The following is a 17425-nucleotide window of genomic DNA, read 5'->3' on the forward strand; positions in this document are numbered from 1 at the left end:
AGCCAGTAACCGTGCAGGAGATTTAAAGACAAGACTCCTACTGTGGCAGCAAGCTTTCCAGTGAGCACCACAAGTTTGACAACTTTATGCATTTCTGTAAATTACTTTTCTGGTTGTGACCACTCTTATTAGGCACGGAGACTCAGAGAGTTGGCCTAGTCATGTCCCTTTTGCAAGGGGACTCCCAGACATTGGCTTTTAATCTGCCACAAGGGGATCCAACAAAGCCACAGACGGGTAGAGGAATACGCCGCAGAATTCTGTCGCTGGGCTGTCAGTTCCCAATGGAAGGATCTTGCACTTAGGTCTATTTTGTTGGGGTCCATCTGATGCCATCAATGATGTCCTTGTTAACCATCCCATGCCAGAGACTCTGGATGAAACAATAATGTTAGCGATTAGAATTAATTGCAGACTTTGCAAGCTCTGTTTGGAGAGACTTCCTGCGCCAACTGCATTCGCTGGGTCTCTGACTTACACTGAACCTAGTCCACCTCCCTTTCCAGCCTATGCAGTTGGGTTCCTTTAAGGCTGTCAGCCACAGAGAGGTTGAGGGCTCTGTTTGTACTGCGGGGAATCCGGTCACTTTGTGCAATTCTCCTCACGGAAGAAGTAGGGAAAACTTCAGCGTTTAGGGGGCCCCAGCGAGCAGGTATGTCCTCTAAAATCTTATCGCATTTTATTACTTGTGGAGATTTCCTGGGGTTCCTCTGTAAAACATTGCCAGGCCTTTCTGAATAGCGGTACTGCTGGCAAATTTATGGATGAGGCTCTGGCACAATCTCTGGGAACTCCTATTGATTCTCCTTTGCAGCAGGGTAACCCTTTACCAGTTACCCGAGATTTTGGTGAAGGTGGGTGCTGCCCAATCTGAAATGGTAACATTTTTTCTGCTTAATATTCTTTCTCACCTGTAATTTTAAGACTACCATGGCATGCGCAGATATAAGCCTACAGTTGACTGGGAATCTGGGCAGATTATTAAATGGTGTGAAAAGTGTGTAGAAAAATGTTTGATAGACTTATTACCTCTCTGTGTTGCTGGTACATCTCTAGAGTAGCTGCCCACTCAATGCTCAACTTTTTTTTTATGTATTCTCTCCTCAGGCCGCTGATGTCTTTCCACTTCACCGGCCCTATGACTGCCCAATAGATTTGCTCCCAGGTACAATGTCACTCAAGTACATAGCCATGAAATCCTATATTAAAGAAAATTTTGAAAAAAACTTTATCCATCCATCTACATGACTTCTTTTTTGTCGAGAAAAAAGACGGAAGCCTAAGGCCATATATGAACTATAGAGGGTTAAACAAGATTACTGTCAAAACAGGTACCCCTTAACTCGTATCAATGACTTGTTTGGCCAGGGTGTAGATGCCAAAGTTTTTACCAAACTACACCCTAGGGGAGCCTACAACCTCAACAGATTCTATTGTATATTATGTATGCTACTAATACTGAAAATGTATGCTGAAAAGAAACTCCATTTTTCTGCTGTCTTAATGTTAAATATACTGACACTTTCTGGATAAATTCTGGATTTCTCAGAGTTTCCAGTTCTTTCTTTAATGAAGTGAAAGTTTTTGTGCAATATTCTAGGTCTTGTATGTGCAAGCAAACTTTTTTTCTATTTAACAAGCATAGAAAGCAAGGAACAAAATGATCTACTTTTTATTGCAGATGAGATTTGTTTGTGCTTATCTTAAATGCACAAAAACAGTTTCCCTTTGTTTTGCTTTACTTTAAATTTCATGGTCTTATTTTGTTTAGTAAAGTTTGCGACTCCGAGTGGCATTGTACATAATTATTTAAAACTGTGCTATGGCACAAATGCATTGTGGAATAAATCTGCTATTTTTTGTTAGCTGCACACAGACTCTAAGCAAATGATTGTAGCTGGAATTAATTTTCCCCTGCAGAACATAGACCTCTGTTTATAAGCAGCATAGTAAACAACAAAAGGATAAAAAAAAGTTAAGTTGGATAAAAATTCAAGTTTTTATTACTTTATCGAGTAATAATTATTTATGAACTATAGAAGTACTAGAGGACAATAAATTTATCCACTGGATCAGAGCACTTTTGTGCCTGCACACAGGAATACAATACAACAAATATTTTTACCTATATTTTGTGGGAGAAGACTGGAAATTGGGTAAAAGTGGTATTTATATTAAAATTAAAGCTAACTCCGTCCTAAAAAAAATTCCATCATGGGTGTAAAAAGAAAGGCTGATAAAAAGGACCCCTGCTGACCTGATGAATACCTCATTTGGCTTTAAAATAGCCGATAACAGAAGCAATACTAAAGCTAAACTTTTCATCTGATATTATCAGAAACTATCCTATTGAGTGAAAATGTAGCTTTAGTATAGTTATCCCCAGCACAGTGGTCTGCCATGCTGGATAGCTCAATGACAGATGCTGCTGTTTACACTTAGACCATTTTTTTATATGGGGTCCAGTGGGTGAAGCCAAGTGTCACAGATCTGTTGAGAAAAAAAGGTTTAAAATCAATTTACACTGACTTACAAAATTCTTTTGCCATTTATTTTAGAAAATATGGTTAATCCTAAAGCATAAAACACATGTATTCAGCTTTCTAAATCTATGATTAGGTCTACATTACCCATTGGCAATTTTTATGTAAAGATAGTTATATCACGGCTGTATGCTCTTCCTGCAGTTAACAATATCCACCAAGAATAATCTAATATGCCAATTACGGCTTTCGATGGCTTGGTCACTGTAAAGTCTTTGTGATACAATTACTGTATTTGTCAAAAAAATTAGGATACCATCAGGTTCAATTACACCATAATTTAGTATTAATAATTACATAGCGTTTTAGGATAACTGGGTATTAAAAAAAAATTTTTTTGGGCATTTGCCGCACCATTAACCCTTGACATCCGAGCGCAGGTGACCGGTGTCCTGGTTTCCTCATGAACAGTTGTCTTTTTTCGTGTCCTCCCACATCAATGCATCCACCTTACACAGGAGCTGAACTACCTTTGAGACCATAATTAGCTTGAAAGACAGACCAACTCATGTTATCTTTCAGCTGTCCAGAATATTTGTCCAGACCACAGACCCTAGCCCCCTCACATATACACGCTATTGGGAAGCAGATCTAGGGGCACCAACTGGTGTTCTTCCCTTATACACCAAACAGATTTCAATAACCACATTATGGAAATGTAGGACCAGATCTTCACTGAGAAGGTCCTACGAAAACATTGCAAAAATGTATTATAGGCGGCCAGGCTTGCCTTCAATGATGATAGATAAATTGTATTCTTGTTTACCTAATCTAGATTAAGCTCAAACTCTGTAAACACTGCAATTTATGTTTTGTACAATGTTTCACTCAATGCTAAATCTCCTCCCCTTTTTCTCTCCCCCTTATTTTCTTTTACAGTGTTATGTAATTTGTTTGTATTCCCTGAATAAAAATGAAAACTGTAATAAAATGATTATTAGAAAAAAACATTTCCTTAGCTACTAAATGTGGCTTTGTGCTTAGGGGTCTGTTTTTAAAATTGTGAATCTGACATTCAAAGAAATATTCCCTAATGGAGAATCTTCCAGGTCCATGTGTTTCAATGGCAGTATTTCAGCTGGGAATGTTTTATTATATAAAAACAGGAAGGGGGAACAGACTTTGAAGGCATACTTAATCCATATTTTACTGACTGATGCTATACAGCAAATAATGATTTGCATTCATATTTTGTACTAAAAACAACTTTAATAAAACATTCTTAAAAAGATTTTTCTAGACTTATGTTTGTGTTTTCCTGATTACATTGACATATAAGACTTTTCCTTGACACGTTTCGTGACTTTGGTCACTTTGGAACATAAAGTCTGTTCTACAAACACAATAGTACTTAATTAGAATTATACAAAATATATACATCCTCATTAGTATACAAATCAACTTATTATGTTCATTGTTTTCTTACATATCTGCTTCGTTCAATGGAATCAAGCCCCTTTTGGATACTCTAGTATACACAGAAGGAAAGAAGAGTCTTACATCATATATAATATGTGGCTATTATTGTTTTTAAAATATATTCAAATTGGAGAAATATGATTGTGAATTAGAGGTTTAATTATCACTAGGGGTATATATGGGGGGTATATATGGATCATTAAGGGATTGAATAGAGAGCATGACATCTATAGCATCTGAATCACCATCAATTTGTCAAATAATTGATTGATTATGTTAACTTAATACTTTCAATTTATTATTATTAATAATTAATAATAATGGATTACACAAAAATGTTGGAATTTTTTAGCAAATAAACGTAAAAATAAGAAATAAATTTCTTTGTTTCAAAAGGGTCTTCCAAACCAAAGCCCAACAATAAAAGCTACATGTGGATGCATGTCACAATTGTTTTTTCCTCTATCCCTCTGTGTATACTGGAGTATCCAAAAGGGGCTTGATTCCATTGAACGAAGCTGATATGCAAGAAAACAATGAACATAATAAATTGATTTGTATACTAAGTAGGATGTGTGTGTGTTTATATATATATATTGTATTTGTAGAAAAGACTTTATGCTCCTCCTAAGTGACAAAAGTCACGAAACGCGTTGAGGAAAAGTCTGATATGTCAATGTAATCAGGAAAATACAAACATAAGTCTGGAAAAATCTTTTTAAGAATGTTTTATTTGAGTTATTTTTAGTACAAAATATGAATGTAAATCATTATTTGCTGTATAGCATCAGTTTTTTTAACATGTTTTTTTGTTTTTTTATAGGAAACTCATGACAACCAAGTAAATGTACAAGAGAGGTTGTTTAATTCAGTAGGATTTATAAAACCTGGCTTCTTAGGGTAACTTTGCTCCATAGTTCTTTTTTCTTTGAAATATGACATCTGATGGTTTTGGGCTACAGCTCCATGTTTGCGCTAATTCTTGTGAAATGGCTCACTTTTCAGTCCCATATGTGCTAACCTCTAAAATGAAGTTAGAGGAATGTTTCCCAAAAAGAAACATATGTTTGTAAAAAATTTTTAGTTTGGGAGGTATTTTAATATGATTGAGCTTAATACAGGAATAACTTTGGCTAGTGGTTAGTGTAGCTTAACTTGAAGGACTTATGTCTTTTATTTTAACCTCACTATGTAACTATAAATGTATAGTAGAGGTGCAGATATGGTTTTCTCCTGGAATTTACTCCCATCTCCACGCAGGATCTCTGGAACTTTTGTCAGTGTGACCATCAGTTTCCTCTCTCACTAAGGCCCTTCTTTGCAATTGCTCAGTTTGACCAGGTGACCTGCTCTTGGAATAGTCCTGATTGTGCCAAACGTCTTCCATTTAAATAATATGGAGGTGACTGTGCTCTTGGGTAACTTCATTTTTTTCTAGTGTTCTCCATATCTGTGCTTTAGAACAATCCTGTGATATGCATGATCAGCCATGAGGCCTTCTGTCGGCTATGGAGAGGTGTGTGCCTTTCTAAATCATATCAATTTATTGTACTATAGATATACTCGAATCAAAGTGTATAAAACATCTCAGTAGGAATCAACAGAAAACAGAAAATGTAATACCTACCTACTGTACTGTTTCTGATAGTTCCATGGCAGCATAAAAATGGGCTTTTCCCATTCCTCTCCCATTCAGGACATAACTAGATCAATTCAAGGCGGTCCCATACACATAGCATTCCATTCCTAGCCCTCCTCAAAAAAAAAAAAAAAATAGGGTGGGTATGTATGCTGCCACACACCAATCAGGAAAGGTAAAATAGAGTAAATAATATTTTTTATGTTATCCTGACTGCTCTATGTTAACATACGAATGGGAAATAACTAGCCCATCTGAAGATCCGAAAAGCTCACAAGGAAACCAGTGACAGGCTTTTTTTTTTTTAAATTATTAGCAATTATGGCTGCCAATTAAATGCAGTAATGACAATGTGTGAGCAGGAGACTAGGTTGTTTACTACAGTAGCTGTCCAATGGCACTTGAATAGCCACTGCCTAGAAGAGGTTATACTGTGGGCATCTCCTTTTTCCCTTGGGGACTACCATAAATGTCAAGGTATTCTTTTGGGAGTACTGTTGATATAAAGTTGCTGGTTGTTGAACATCTTCTGGTCGAATGTAGGTTACTATTATTATTTTAATTATTACACAGTATTTATATACTGTAGCACCAACATATTATGCAGCGCTTTACAAAGTCCAATGTCATATCACTTCTTACAGGTAAATTTTTTGAGGGGAAGCCAATTAACCTAACTGCATGTTTTTGAAACATAAAAGGTCAGTGTAACTTTCAAGTAGTCTTTTAAGACTACTGTTCTGTCTTAAAAGATGATAAAAGTCTCTTTGGGCACCCAAAGATACAATCCCTAAAACTCTTCTGGCTACAATGAGAGCCATGAAAAAGGCTGCCTTCAGTAACAGCAAGCCCAGTGGGATCTTGACCCTAATTTTGTCCGATGCAAGCAAAATCAAACACAAACTAGGTCCCCTTTCAGTAATAGTTGCTTCCTGGGGTATTATTACTTTGCAATTGCATAAAGAATAGGCAAACGAAGGTGATAAGTGTGTTGCAGAGTATGATTGCTGGGTGCAGTGGAGTCATCCTAGAACTGCCATTGTATACAATGTATTGTATTGAATGACACAGGATTTATGTAACACATCATAGAATAAAAGAGAGAGAAAAAAACCACAAGTAAGAATTAGTAACAGCGACATCTAATGTCATAATTATGAACTGCAGTCAATCCAGCAATAGACTAAGCTGTAAAATGTTGTACCTCCAACACCCCTTCTCAACAGCTAAGGCTTAGTCCGTTAAACCCATCTTCTTTGTAAGCCTTGAGTGTCTTTCTGCGGTCAGGGGCTTTGTAAGGATATCCGCTGTCATATCTTCAGTGGGGCAGTAAAGTAACTCAAGAAGTCCCTGTTCTTGAAGATCCCTAAGAAAATGGTACTTCACATCAATGTGCTTGGTTCTCGAGTTAACTCTTTCCATCTGCGCAAGTGCAAGGCATCCTTGATTGTCTTCAAAGATTTTTGTTGGTTCCAACTGTGGTTGACCCAAGTCTGTTAACAGTTGTCTTAGCCATATAATTTCTTGGCTTGCCTGTGCTACTGCGACTTACTCTGCTTCAGTAGAAGATAGTGTAACATAGAGCTGCTTTCTGCTAGTCCAACTGATAGCACCTCCTGACAGAAGATTAGTTCTGAAAGCTGAGATATGTCTTCCCAAGATGTAGGTTCATTGGCACTAGCAGTGCTTGCCTTATATGAGAAACGTACAGGTGGTTTACCTTTGTTTTCTCTCATTGAGTGTCTCGGTTGTATGTCTGAGTTTGCTTGTCTCTGCTCTTCAGAAATGTTAGAGTCTGCACTCACTTCAACTGTTTGTTCAGAAGTTATGGAGGTGGGCGGGTCAGTGTCAGTTTTCTCTTCTGTTCTTGCTTCTTCCGTTGTCATTACATTGTCTCTCATATCTTCAACAAAAGTTATGCTGTTGCTAATACTGACCTTGTCTGTTTTGGGATTTAGGATTGTGTAGCCCTTGACATTGTCACTGTATCCAACAAAGACACCTTCAAATGCTCTGTTTTGGAGTTTGGTGTGTATTTCTTGAATGTAGATGAATGCTTTGCATCCAAAAACTCTTAGGTGTTTTACACTTGGCTTCTCATTGTGCCACAGTTCATATGGAGTTTTCTCCACTGTTCTGGAAAGAAGTCTGTTCTGCAAAAATGTGGCTGTCATTGCCGCCTCACCCCAGTATTTTTGTGCTAGTCCAGAGTCTGTCAGCATACATCTGATCATTTCAATCAGAGTTCTGTTCTTTCTTTCGGCTACCCCATTTTGCTCTGGTGTGTATGGGACTGTCTTTTGATGCTCTATTCCATTCTGGTTTAAAAAATTCTGTATCTAATATCCTGTGAATTCACCTCCATTATCACTCTGCATTATGAGAGGCTTCCTCTAAAACTTGTTACTGGTCTTTACTACAGTCTTGTAATTTGTCAAGAACTTCACTCTTGCTGCATTAAGTAAGTGACTCTGTATCCTTAATAGTCATCTATGAAAGTCACTATGTACCTGTTGCCTCCAGGTGTAGGTGGGTTTAGAGAACCACATACATGACCGAGAACCAAGTCAAGTGGTCTTGAAGCTCTCTTCTGACTCACTTTGGGAAGTGTTGCTCTTGTAGCTTTGGATTTTATGCAACATTCACACTTAACAGTAACTGGAGAAAGGGATACTGTTAGGTCCGTTGTCAGATTCCTCTTTTGTAGTTCCTTTATACATTCTGGGTGTCTGTGACCTAGACGCCTGTGCCACATGTGTATGCAGTCATTATGCTTATGTGTACATAGTCTCACCTTTCCTTCACTGTTTTGAGGTGATACAGATGATCATCCAGCTTGGCACTTGCTATTGTTCGCTTGCCGTCCAGGATAGAACACTTGTCACCTTGGAATTCTACAGTGAGTCCTCTGCTTGTTAGACGCTATACAGATAAGAGTCCTCCATCTAGATCAGGAACATAAAGCACATCTTTCACTGGTATAGCTAAATTGTGTCCTGCATCATCAGTGCATACAAGGGTCCTGTGCCCATATCCTTCTGCATGTATTTTATGTCCGTCTGCAAGGTAAATAGTTTCTTTGTTATTCAGATCAAGTTCTGTGAAAAAACTTTTATCATTTGTCATGTGACTGGTTTCCCCCGAGTCGATGCACCAGCCTCGACATTTATGGTTGTCTGTCACTTTAAATGAGGCATTCCAGTTTCCCTCCAATGGATCAGAGATTGTGGCTTTGACCTTCTGTTTAGTAAATGAGGGACGCTGTCTCATTTGCTCTGCTTTCCAAATAGTACAGTCTTTCTTTATGTGTCCTTGTTTGTGGTATCTAAAGCACACCCTAGTCTCCTTTTCCTGTGTAATGTTGCGTCTGTAGCTTTAGGAGCGGTTCTGGTGTCAGTTTCTGTGGAGTCATGCACTAATTCCCTTCCTCTCTGATACTCATCTATGAGCCTAGTTTTTACAAATGCTTGTGTCAGATCTGTTTCAGACCGTGTCTCCAGCGCATTATTCAGTGCAGTATAGGTATCCAGTAAACTGCATAACAACATGGCCGCAGCGTGACTGTCTGTTATATTCTCCCTGATTGATGTGAGTTGTGCAATCACTTCCAGCATGGCGTTTATATGCTCCTGCATGTCCTGTTCTCTGCTGAGCCTCATTTTGTAAAGTTTCCGCAGCAGAAACAACTTGCTGTTTAAACTGGATCTTTCATGCAGTCTTTTCAGTACATCTCACATACCTTTCGCTGTGCCCTCATGGCGTATGTGAATGAGCTGATCATCCTCCACTAGTAAGCTAATAATGGCCCGTGCCTGTCTGTTTTTCTTGTCCCAGTCCTGATCATTGTCCTGTGGCGGTAACCTCCCACAAGTCATCTCTGGATAACAGTGTTTCCACTTTAAACTGACTACTGAGAGTTTAACCTCTGAGTTTCTGAGTCTTACTTGTCTAGAGGAGATGTCTCTGGAAAGCTTCCTTATATTGATCTCCGCGTCAGCCACACTTTCTCCCGCCCGGGGCTCTGTTCTGCCTGGGCCATGCTGGGTCACTAGGCTTTATCCGGTGACTGGGCCCATATCCTGTTGCAGAGTATGATTGCTGGGTGCAGTGGAGTCATCCTAGAACAGCCATTGTGGGTTAACGGAAACTGTCTTTAATAGAACATGCATGCAAAATAGAAGGTCTCCTTACATGGTGAATGACACAGGATTTATGTAACACATCATAGAAAAACAAAGCGAGAAAAAAACCACAAGAATTAGTAACAGCAACATCTAGTGTCATAATTATGAACGGCAGTCAATCCAGCAATAGACTAAGCTGTAAGATGTTATACCTCCAACAAAGTGACCAACAGTAACCTATGAACGTTAAGACATCAGAAAGCCTTAAAATTATCACCAAACATGATTATACGTGGTATTGATAATAGTTTTCCTGCCTTTCATATAGGTTTTCCCCAACCTAATCATTGCAACCTAGATACTTCGGCCTTTGCCTTAAAAACCTAGGTGCAGCTTTTTTTTTTTGCACAATTTTTGGTCCCTTGTTAGAAGGCAGTATCTGGAAATAAAAGTAACTTGATAACTATACCAGCTGTCAGTGCTTATTGAACACACTTCCCAGCTAGCCTATACTAAACACTGTCCCCACCCTCCTAGCGCGTGCGTGCACACACACACAGCCTTGAAAAAATGCTAGCAATGATTATCCAATATACGCTACAATGATCTGTAAAAGGTGCTTTCCACATGACCTGGTTCTTTTCACCAGGTAAATCAAATGATTTATTTCTAGCATTTAGCATTGTCATTGCCAGCATTATACACACACATTATGTTGAACTACGGCTCTTTAGCATAAACAGATCTACTTCCTCCACCCGTTGTGAGAGTTGCAGCAAACACAGAACTTGACAGACTCTCTGTGACCTGCGGTGTGCAATACAAGACACACCTGAACACATGTTGTATGCCTGCACACAATGCTCCCGCAGAAAATCTGCCTCTTTAAAAAAAAAAAAACAAGTATTCATTCACACATTTGCCTGTGGCTACACATACAAGATTCCTCATGGCATTCATAAGACAAAGCTTTTATTTAGATGTCTTACCCATTAGGTGGATTCCAGGATTCACATTCTGATCTTTAGAAACCATACAGGGGGGTTCACCTAAATTGTGAACAGCCAGAGACTTACTCTAGCTGGATGTTCCAAACCAGTGCTATGAGTATACAGGAGAAAAAGAGAAAGAACACTAGGTGCATGGGCCACCTTGAATTTATCTAGTTAGGAAATGTGAGGCACCTAAATTAAGTTTCAAGTGTATGTTTCATCTTTTTTTTGTTAATTTAAAAAATTGTCTACAATTCTGGTTTCACTTTGTCATTACGGGGAACGAAGTGTAGATTAATGAGGGGAGAAAAACTAAAATAGAGTAGCATCAGTCTACAACTTAACACATTTAATAAAAAGTGAAGGGAGTTTGAATACTTTCTGAAGCCATAGTATGTTCACTTTAGTACGTTCTCCCCTATAATATACCAATATAAAGTAGTTTATGTAACTGTACAACAATTTTAAAAATTTAGAATGTTTGAGAAGGCCATGACCATGTGGAAAATGTCTTCTCCATACTTGCTATCATTGGCTCTCTTTATAAATTATTCCCCCTGTCAATTCGCTCTAGATTAGTTCATATTTTTGTTTATACAGATAGAATTTCCTATTGTGACAGCTGTGCACTTTTGAGATTGGCTACTAGGTGGCAGAATGAGCCATTGTTTTAACAGGAACTGAAATGACAAGTGTAGAGAGATTTGACCATCTGTCAGGGAATATCAAACGAATTGACCAGAATAATTTATAAATGGAGACACGTGTGACAGATATTTTGCCAGAGTCCGCAGAATGTTTTTTAAACAAACCTATCTTTATCCAAAATAACCATTTTTCACAAAAAACATTTAAAAAGGTAAAGTTTATTTAAATGCATTGTGTTGCTTGCCTATTCACAAACTATTTATAGATAATTATGTAAATCTGTCATCACACGATACAGACAGTCATTTTGTGATCTGTGGAGTTTTATTTTAAGAACTAGTCACATCTAACACACAAATAAAAGTTTTATTATTTGTCATGCAGGAGAAAATGTCTCAGTCAAGGTCTTTGTAAATCAACAGACAGTGACAGTACACGTTTACAAAATGACTGCTCCTAGTGAATAAATTAAACATTAACTGAAGCCATAATAAAAAGAAATCTTATTTATAAATAAATATTATTTAAAAAAAAAGTATGGTCTTACCACCTGCTTATGGAGAAAAAAAAAGATAAAATATGCCTTTAGGTTCTGAGAGGTAGTGGGTATTATGTAACTTTATGCAAAGAACACCATAAAGATGCCAGGAGATCAATAAATACATTTCACAGTAGTAAACCGAGGTAAATGGGCAGCAAAATATTGGTACATACACAGTTGACTTCTAATGCTATAATCCTAAATTCAGCTATGATCTAGATGATTAAAAATAGATATGTTGTATTGCTCCCTTAATACTTATCTACATTACACTAAATTGTAGGGACCAGCCTGTGTGACAGTTCAAGACCAGGTAGGATGGTCAGAAGACAACATTATAACAGAAACAAAACTGAAATACAAGGTATAGCATTTTTCACCCTTTGTTGGGAGAGAGAACACAAAGCAAAAATGAGAAAAGCAAACAACACTAAAATATCTATAAGGTTTTTTCAGCTTTAAAAAGTCTGTACAGCAGGAGCGCTACCCCTTTAAGTCAGTTTATATTTGCTCAAAAAAGAATTTAGGCAAAGCCTTTATCTATGCCCCCCCCCCCCCCCCTTGCCAATTTTCTTCTAAATATGCTCATTTAATATGAAGAAATTGAAAAAAACATTTATATTTCAGCATGCTTTTCACTTCTGTCCTGGGTCTCGAACATGCACAGAAAAAAAAATAATTTCTTAATGTTTCTTTTGCTATATCCCAAATGTATTTCTTTGAAAACCTTGAAGTTCCTCATAGAGGAACTGGAGAGATTGTCCTCACTTGTGCACCAACTTCCAAAGCCTTCCCCTTTAAGAATGTTTGGCTTTTACAGCTGGGAATATTAAGCGTGAATGGACGAGAAGGTCCTTCATCAAGGCTTTTTGTGTTTGCTCTTCTCTTTTTTAAGTTTTCTGGAACCTCCTGCTGTTCACAATTTCCTTTCGGTTTTACCTTGTGCCCAAGGGACTGGATTTGTGCCGATTCTTCTTCTTCAGAATAAAAGTAAAGGAAATGAAGTCCAAAATCAAGGAAACGATCCCAAAGTCCTATTGGTTTAGAAATGGGTTTTGATGGGACAACCTGAGACTTGGAAGGCTGAAAAACATTTTTGTTTGCTTCTGTAGTGGATGTTAAGGATGTATATACAGACTTAATGTCCAGGGAGAAAGAACGCTTTAGGCTATTGATTTCATGTCGCTGGTATGAGATTCCCATGGAGGTAAACCTGCCAGTTAAAGAAGATTCAGAATCCTCTCTTGCCAAATTATCATCCAGTTTGTTAATATCTATAGCCATCTCTATTTCCTGTGACGTAGAAGGGATTCGAAAATTATGTTGGCAACGCTTCTCCTTGTTTGTTGGCTTACAATTAGATGGATGATCAGTGCATGTTGTACATGTGGGGCTTTCTAATTGAACTGGACTAGGAAGACACGATTGCTGTGATTTGGTGAGACTCATCTCATACTCAAGAAGTTGTCCCAAAAAGTTAAAATTTGGAGAAATAGTTGGCCTTTTTTCTTTAACAAATCTATTAAGACAAAATATATATGTGTAGTTGAAAATGTAGCTGTAACACAAAAACCTTGAATGGTTAAAATAAACATTTATTCCCGAATCAAAACGTATTTTTAACAGAACCCACAACCTGGACTGAAAAAATATAAAAGCATACCAAAAATTGGCATGGCAATTCCTTATATTCAATGATCTACACTGTATCCAACAAATGGGGAAAGGGGGCCATAGAAATCAGTATGACTCAGTAATCCCTAACTGGGTTGGATTCACAATACCATGTGCTTCACAATGCATGCTGAATACTATGCGGGGCCATTACTATGGGGGTTGTGGGGCCATTATTTAAAGTGGCTTACTACACAGATGCACTGAAGCACATTACAACACACGGTATGTGCAAGTTCGCTGCCTTAATATAGCATTTTAAAAAACATTGTTAAAAAAATACATCAGCGAGTAGAAATGGTGAATGGGACTTCACTAAAAAACTGATATAATGAGGAATTTCATTCAGCCCTAAAATACTCTGAAAATATATAAATCTTCACCTTGGACCATTTGTTTTAAAAATAAGACAAAACAATTTACTAATAAGTTTTACATTAAACTAAACTATTTATGAGAACAATGCATGAACAACTCAAGTTCCTATAAGCTCTGCAATAAAGGTATCAGTCTTGTTTCTCCTTACCTGTAAGCATCATCAAGTGAAAGTCCCATTGACCTCATGATATAAGCAATTGCCACTGCTGCAGAGCGAGAGATACCAGCAAGGCAGTGAACTAACACTTTACCATTAATCAGTTCCACTTTCCCTGTAAACATACACAAAGGACTAGTAAGGTACAGCTTCCATTTTTACTTCCAATACACTTTAACGCAAAATGGATGCATAAACGTGTTATATGTATATGTTAATGGTTAATAACTCGGCATAGTGATTTGCTCAAATTGCGTATTTAAGCATTCTCTGAACTGAGATGGGTTAATGTACTTAAAAATACTTTAAAAGGAATCAAGTAGGCATGAATAAAACAGAGCTAAAATTGTTTAAAATATGCCATTCTCAAAGTGTCAACTAGGTGCTACTAAATACAATGGATAGCACTTTACCATCCCTCACTGTGATATTCCTTGACTCCCCTCATATTCCTTTTATATTTTACTTTGAAAATGAGGGAGCCACAGGCACACACAAGGAGAGCGTGAACAAGGGAGTAACTGACAGAGAGAGAGGGAAAGAGCAAGCAAGCAAGCAAACAGAGAGAGAGAGAGGCAAAAGCACACACAAAAAGAGAACAGAAGAGAGAGGATGGGTGGCAAAAGAAAGAATAAAAAGAAAGAAAATGGTTATTGCATAACATTTGATTACAGGTGCCTTTGAAAATATGATTCTTAAAAAAAGTTATTCAATATGTTTCAGATAAAGTATGGAATGGTGCAAATCTCCCCCATGTTAGATTTCTAGCTCAGTGTGCCATTAGGGAGATAGTTCATCACTTTCCCTCCTATAGATACAACAAAATGTATTTTCGATTTTTTTGTATCTATAGTTTGGATCAAAGATAGTCTTGTTGGAATATCCCCTCCCCCCCCCCCCCCCTTTCAATCTGGTGGCAAAATAAACTAAACTAAACGAAACAAAATAAACTAAATAAAAAAAATAAACACAATTTAAAGTGGGGTTGATAAATACATACCTATGAACTCAACAGCTGCACTTAGCCATGGAAGGATCTTCTCACAGTAGCTGTCATTGATCGGGATTCGTAGAAAATGGTTATCAGAAATAAAGTTTGGCTTTGGACAGCTGTAGCTAACATTCAGAACGTGGGTGATACCATTCTCATTTATCACCTCCTGGGAAAAGAAAAGTAGCACAAAAAAAAAAAATCAGGAAAATAATCAATATCTGTTTAAATATAGATATTAGTGGGTTGAAATTAATAACATGTAAGATTAATTTGCTCATATATGCATAAAACCTAAACTTTATCATAATGAAGTGGCTCTGTGTTACAAAACGGTAGAGAGGCACACAGGATTAGCACAAAGTTTTATTAGAAACTGAATCAGGAATGTTCAGGAAAAATGAAATCTAATTGGTTGATTTTAGCCCTCTTCATTTAGCCACTGTGACATTACACTGTTTTAACAAAGCAGTCAATTTGTCATACAACAACCCCAAAACTTCCACCAAAAATAAAATAATTGTTAAAAAGGTAAAAATGTGCAAAGAAAGGGGAGCTTTTTAAATGTATATCAACAGGTTTCAACAGGAATTCCTATTTTTTCAGGCCTATGTTTTTTGATCCAATAATGCTTTAGCATTAAATATTATAGTTTTTAAAGCAAATTAAAAAAATACAATGTTCTTTCAAAATGTCTTTGTGGGAAAAAAAATAGTTCCACACCCAGATGAAAGCCAGCCACACTTTTTAAGGAAAGCTTGTGAAATTTTTTGGTTTTTAAAGAAAGAAACCTAAATGAGACCAACAAAAAAGAGGCACATATTGTGCCTCAAAAAGTGTAAGGTAAATAGGGAAATAATATCTGGTCTCTGTGGCCTATAGCAACCATTAGGATTTCAGCTATCCTTTTTCCTGTGCATTTTTATTATTTCTGAAAAGTTAAAAACTAGAACACTTCCTGTAACGTTATCTGTTGAGTATTTTGGTTCATACCTGATCCATGGCATCATTCTGGGAGCCAAGGTAAAGGTGTGGCAAAATACGGGTAACAGACACTGTTGCAGTGGAGAGGCAGGGCTGTGATATACTGGTGTGCAAAATGTTAGAAGTTCGTCCCTCACACAAAGTTGGGAACTGTGAGGAAAAATTTGTGAACCCTCCTGTAGAACAAAGCAGAGGCAAATTTAATACATATGTCAAAAAGTCCTAAACAATCTGCTGTAATAATTTCAACCATCCACATTTTTTCCTGTCATGCCTTATGTGAGTGAATCTTATTTGTTGCCATAGACAAATCAGTTCGTAGTATATGTAGGTGCCAGAAAAAAGTTGCTAGTTTGCATAAAAACTGAAAATGGCGAAGAATGAAGACAAACATGATCAAATAATGTATTACTTTATGATAAAGTATAAACCTTTTCATTTTCAATCCATAGTCGGTTAGTTACTTACACCAAATGTTCTATAGGTGGTGTACTATACATTTTTTTCTAAATTTTTGGAAACTTACATTTTTTTTAGGTTAGGTTGAGGAATCACTGCATTTGTCATGAATAGTAAATACAATATATTGTTTTCTTGGGAAAAGATTATTTTTGAGTGAAAAAATTGGATTACAAGTAATGTTCAAAGCTGCTCTACATACAATTCTTAAATTTTCACTACAACTTTTTTAGTAAATGGATGGATTGCTGAGAGAATGAACATGCATTGGATCTCATGTCAAGAAAGACTCATGTACCTATTTTGGGGTTATTTAGTTAGGCAGTCAATACAATTTATTGGACCACCTTTAGGCAACATATGTTAACAATAAACACTTGAGCTCCATTCATCTTCTGGATCAGTAATTCATAAAGTATTAAAAGGTAAAGACTCAAAACACCAACCAGACAAGCAGTATTTTTAGAACCGGGTCAGCAAGGTCATCTTACTTTTCCACTCAGTATAAGTTGTGTTAGGACTTGATGCATGGTAACTGGTTCTGTGACCCAGAGAAATCTTATGCACATATGATTCTTCTATTGCTATATTTACTAGAGATGAATTATGATGGAGTACATCCTATTACTGCACAATAGGAAAGTCACATTTTCTTATTGTAACATAGGCTATGCTATTCATTGTTTTACCATTATTGAAAATGTATGCATTGTAATACAATAGCTACCTCGTTCTCCCAGTGTGCCACACACACACACACACACACACACACAAGCACTTTAAACGGATTAAAAGGGCTCCAGAATGCCATATTTTGTAAATGTGAGGGGTTTACACTTTTGTTCAGAACCTGAAAGCTGTAACCCAAGAGCCCAC

General features: G+C 37.1%; 1 protein-coding gene and 1 long non-coding RNA gene across 2 annotated transcripts in view; one reads left to right on the plus strand and one right to left on the minus strand.

Annotated features, from left to right (window-relative positions):
• LOC140340515 (uncharacterized) overlaps positions 1 to 17425 on the plus strand; it is a 127430-nt gene that overhangs the window by 71633 nt on the left and 38372 nt on the right. The window lies entirely within an intron of this gene.
• Positions 11564 to 17425, minus strand: part of LOC140340514 (dual specificity protein phosphatase 8-like) — a 36803-nt gene continuing 30941 nt past the window's right edge. Inside the window, exons 4-7 of the mRNA XM_072425775.1 lie at positions 16100 to 16266; positions 15116 to 15275; positions 14107 to 14230; positions 11564 to 13425 (exon numbers count right to left, since the gene is read on the minus strand). Of these exons, the coding sequence (XP_072281876.1) occupies positions 12645 to 13425; positions 14107 to 14230; positions 15116 to 15275; positions 16100 to 16266 (1232 nt within the window). The 3' untranslated portion in view covers positions 11564 to 12644. The remainder of the gene's footprint in view (positions 13426 to 14106; positions 14231 to 15115; positions 15276 to 16099; positions 16267 to 17425) is intronic.

Source organism: Pyxicephalus adspersus, chromosome 11, assembly GCF_032062135.1.
Source record: "Pyxicephalus adspersus chromosome 11, UCB_Pads_2.0, whole genome shotgun sequence".
Lineage (NCBI taxonomy): Eukaryota > Metazoa > Chordata > Amphibia > Anura > Pyxicephalidae > Pyxicephalus > Pyxicephalus adspersus.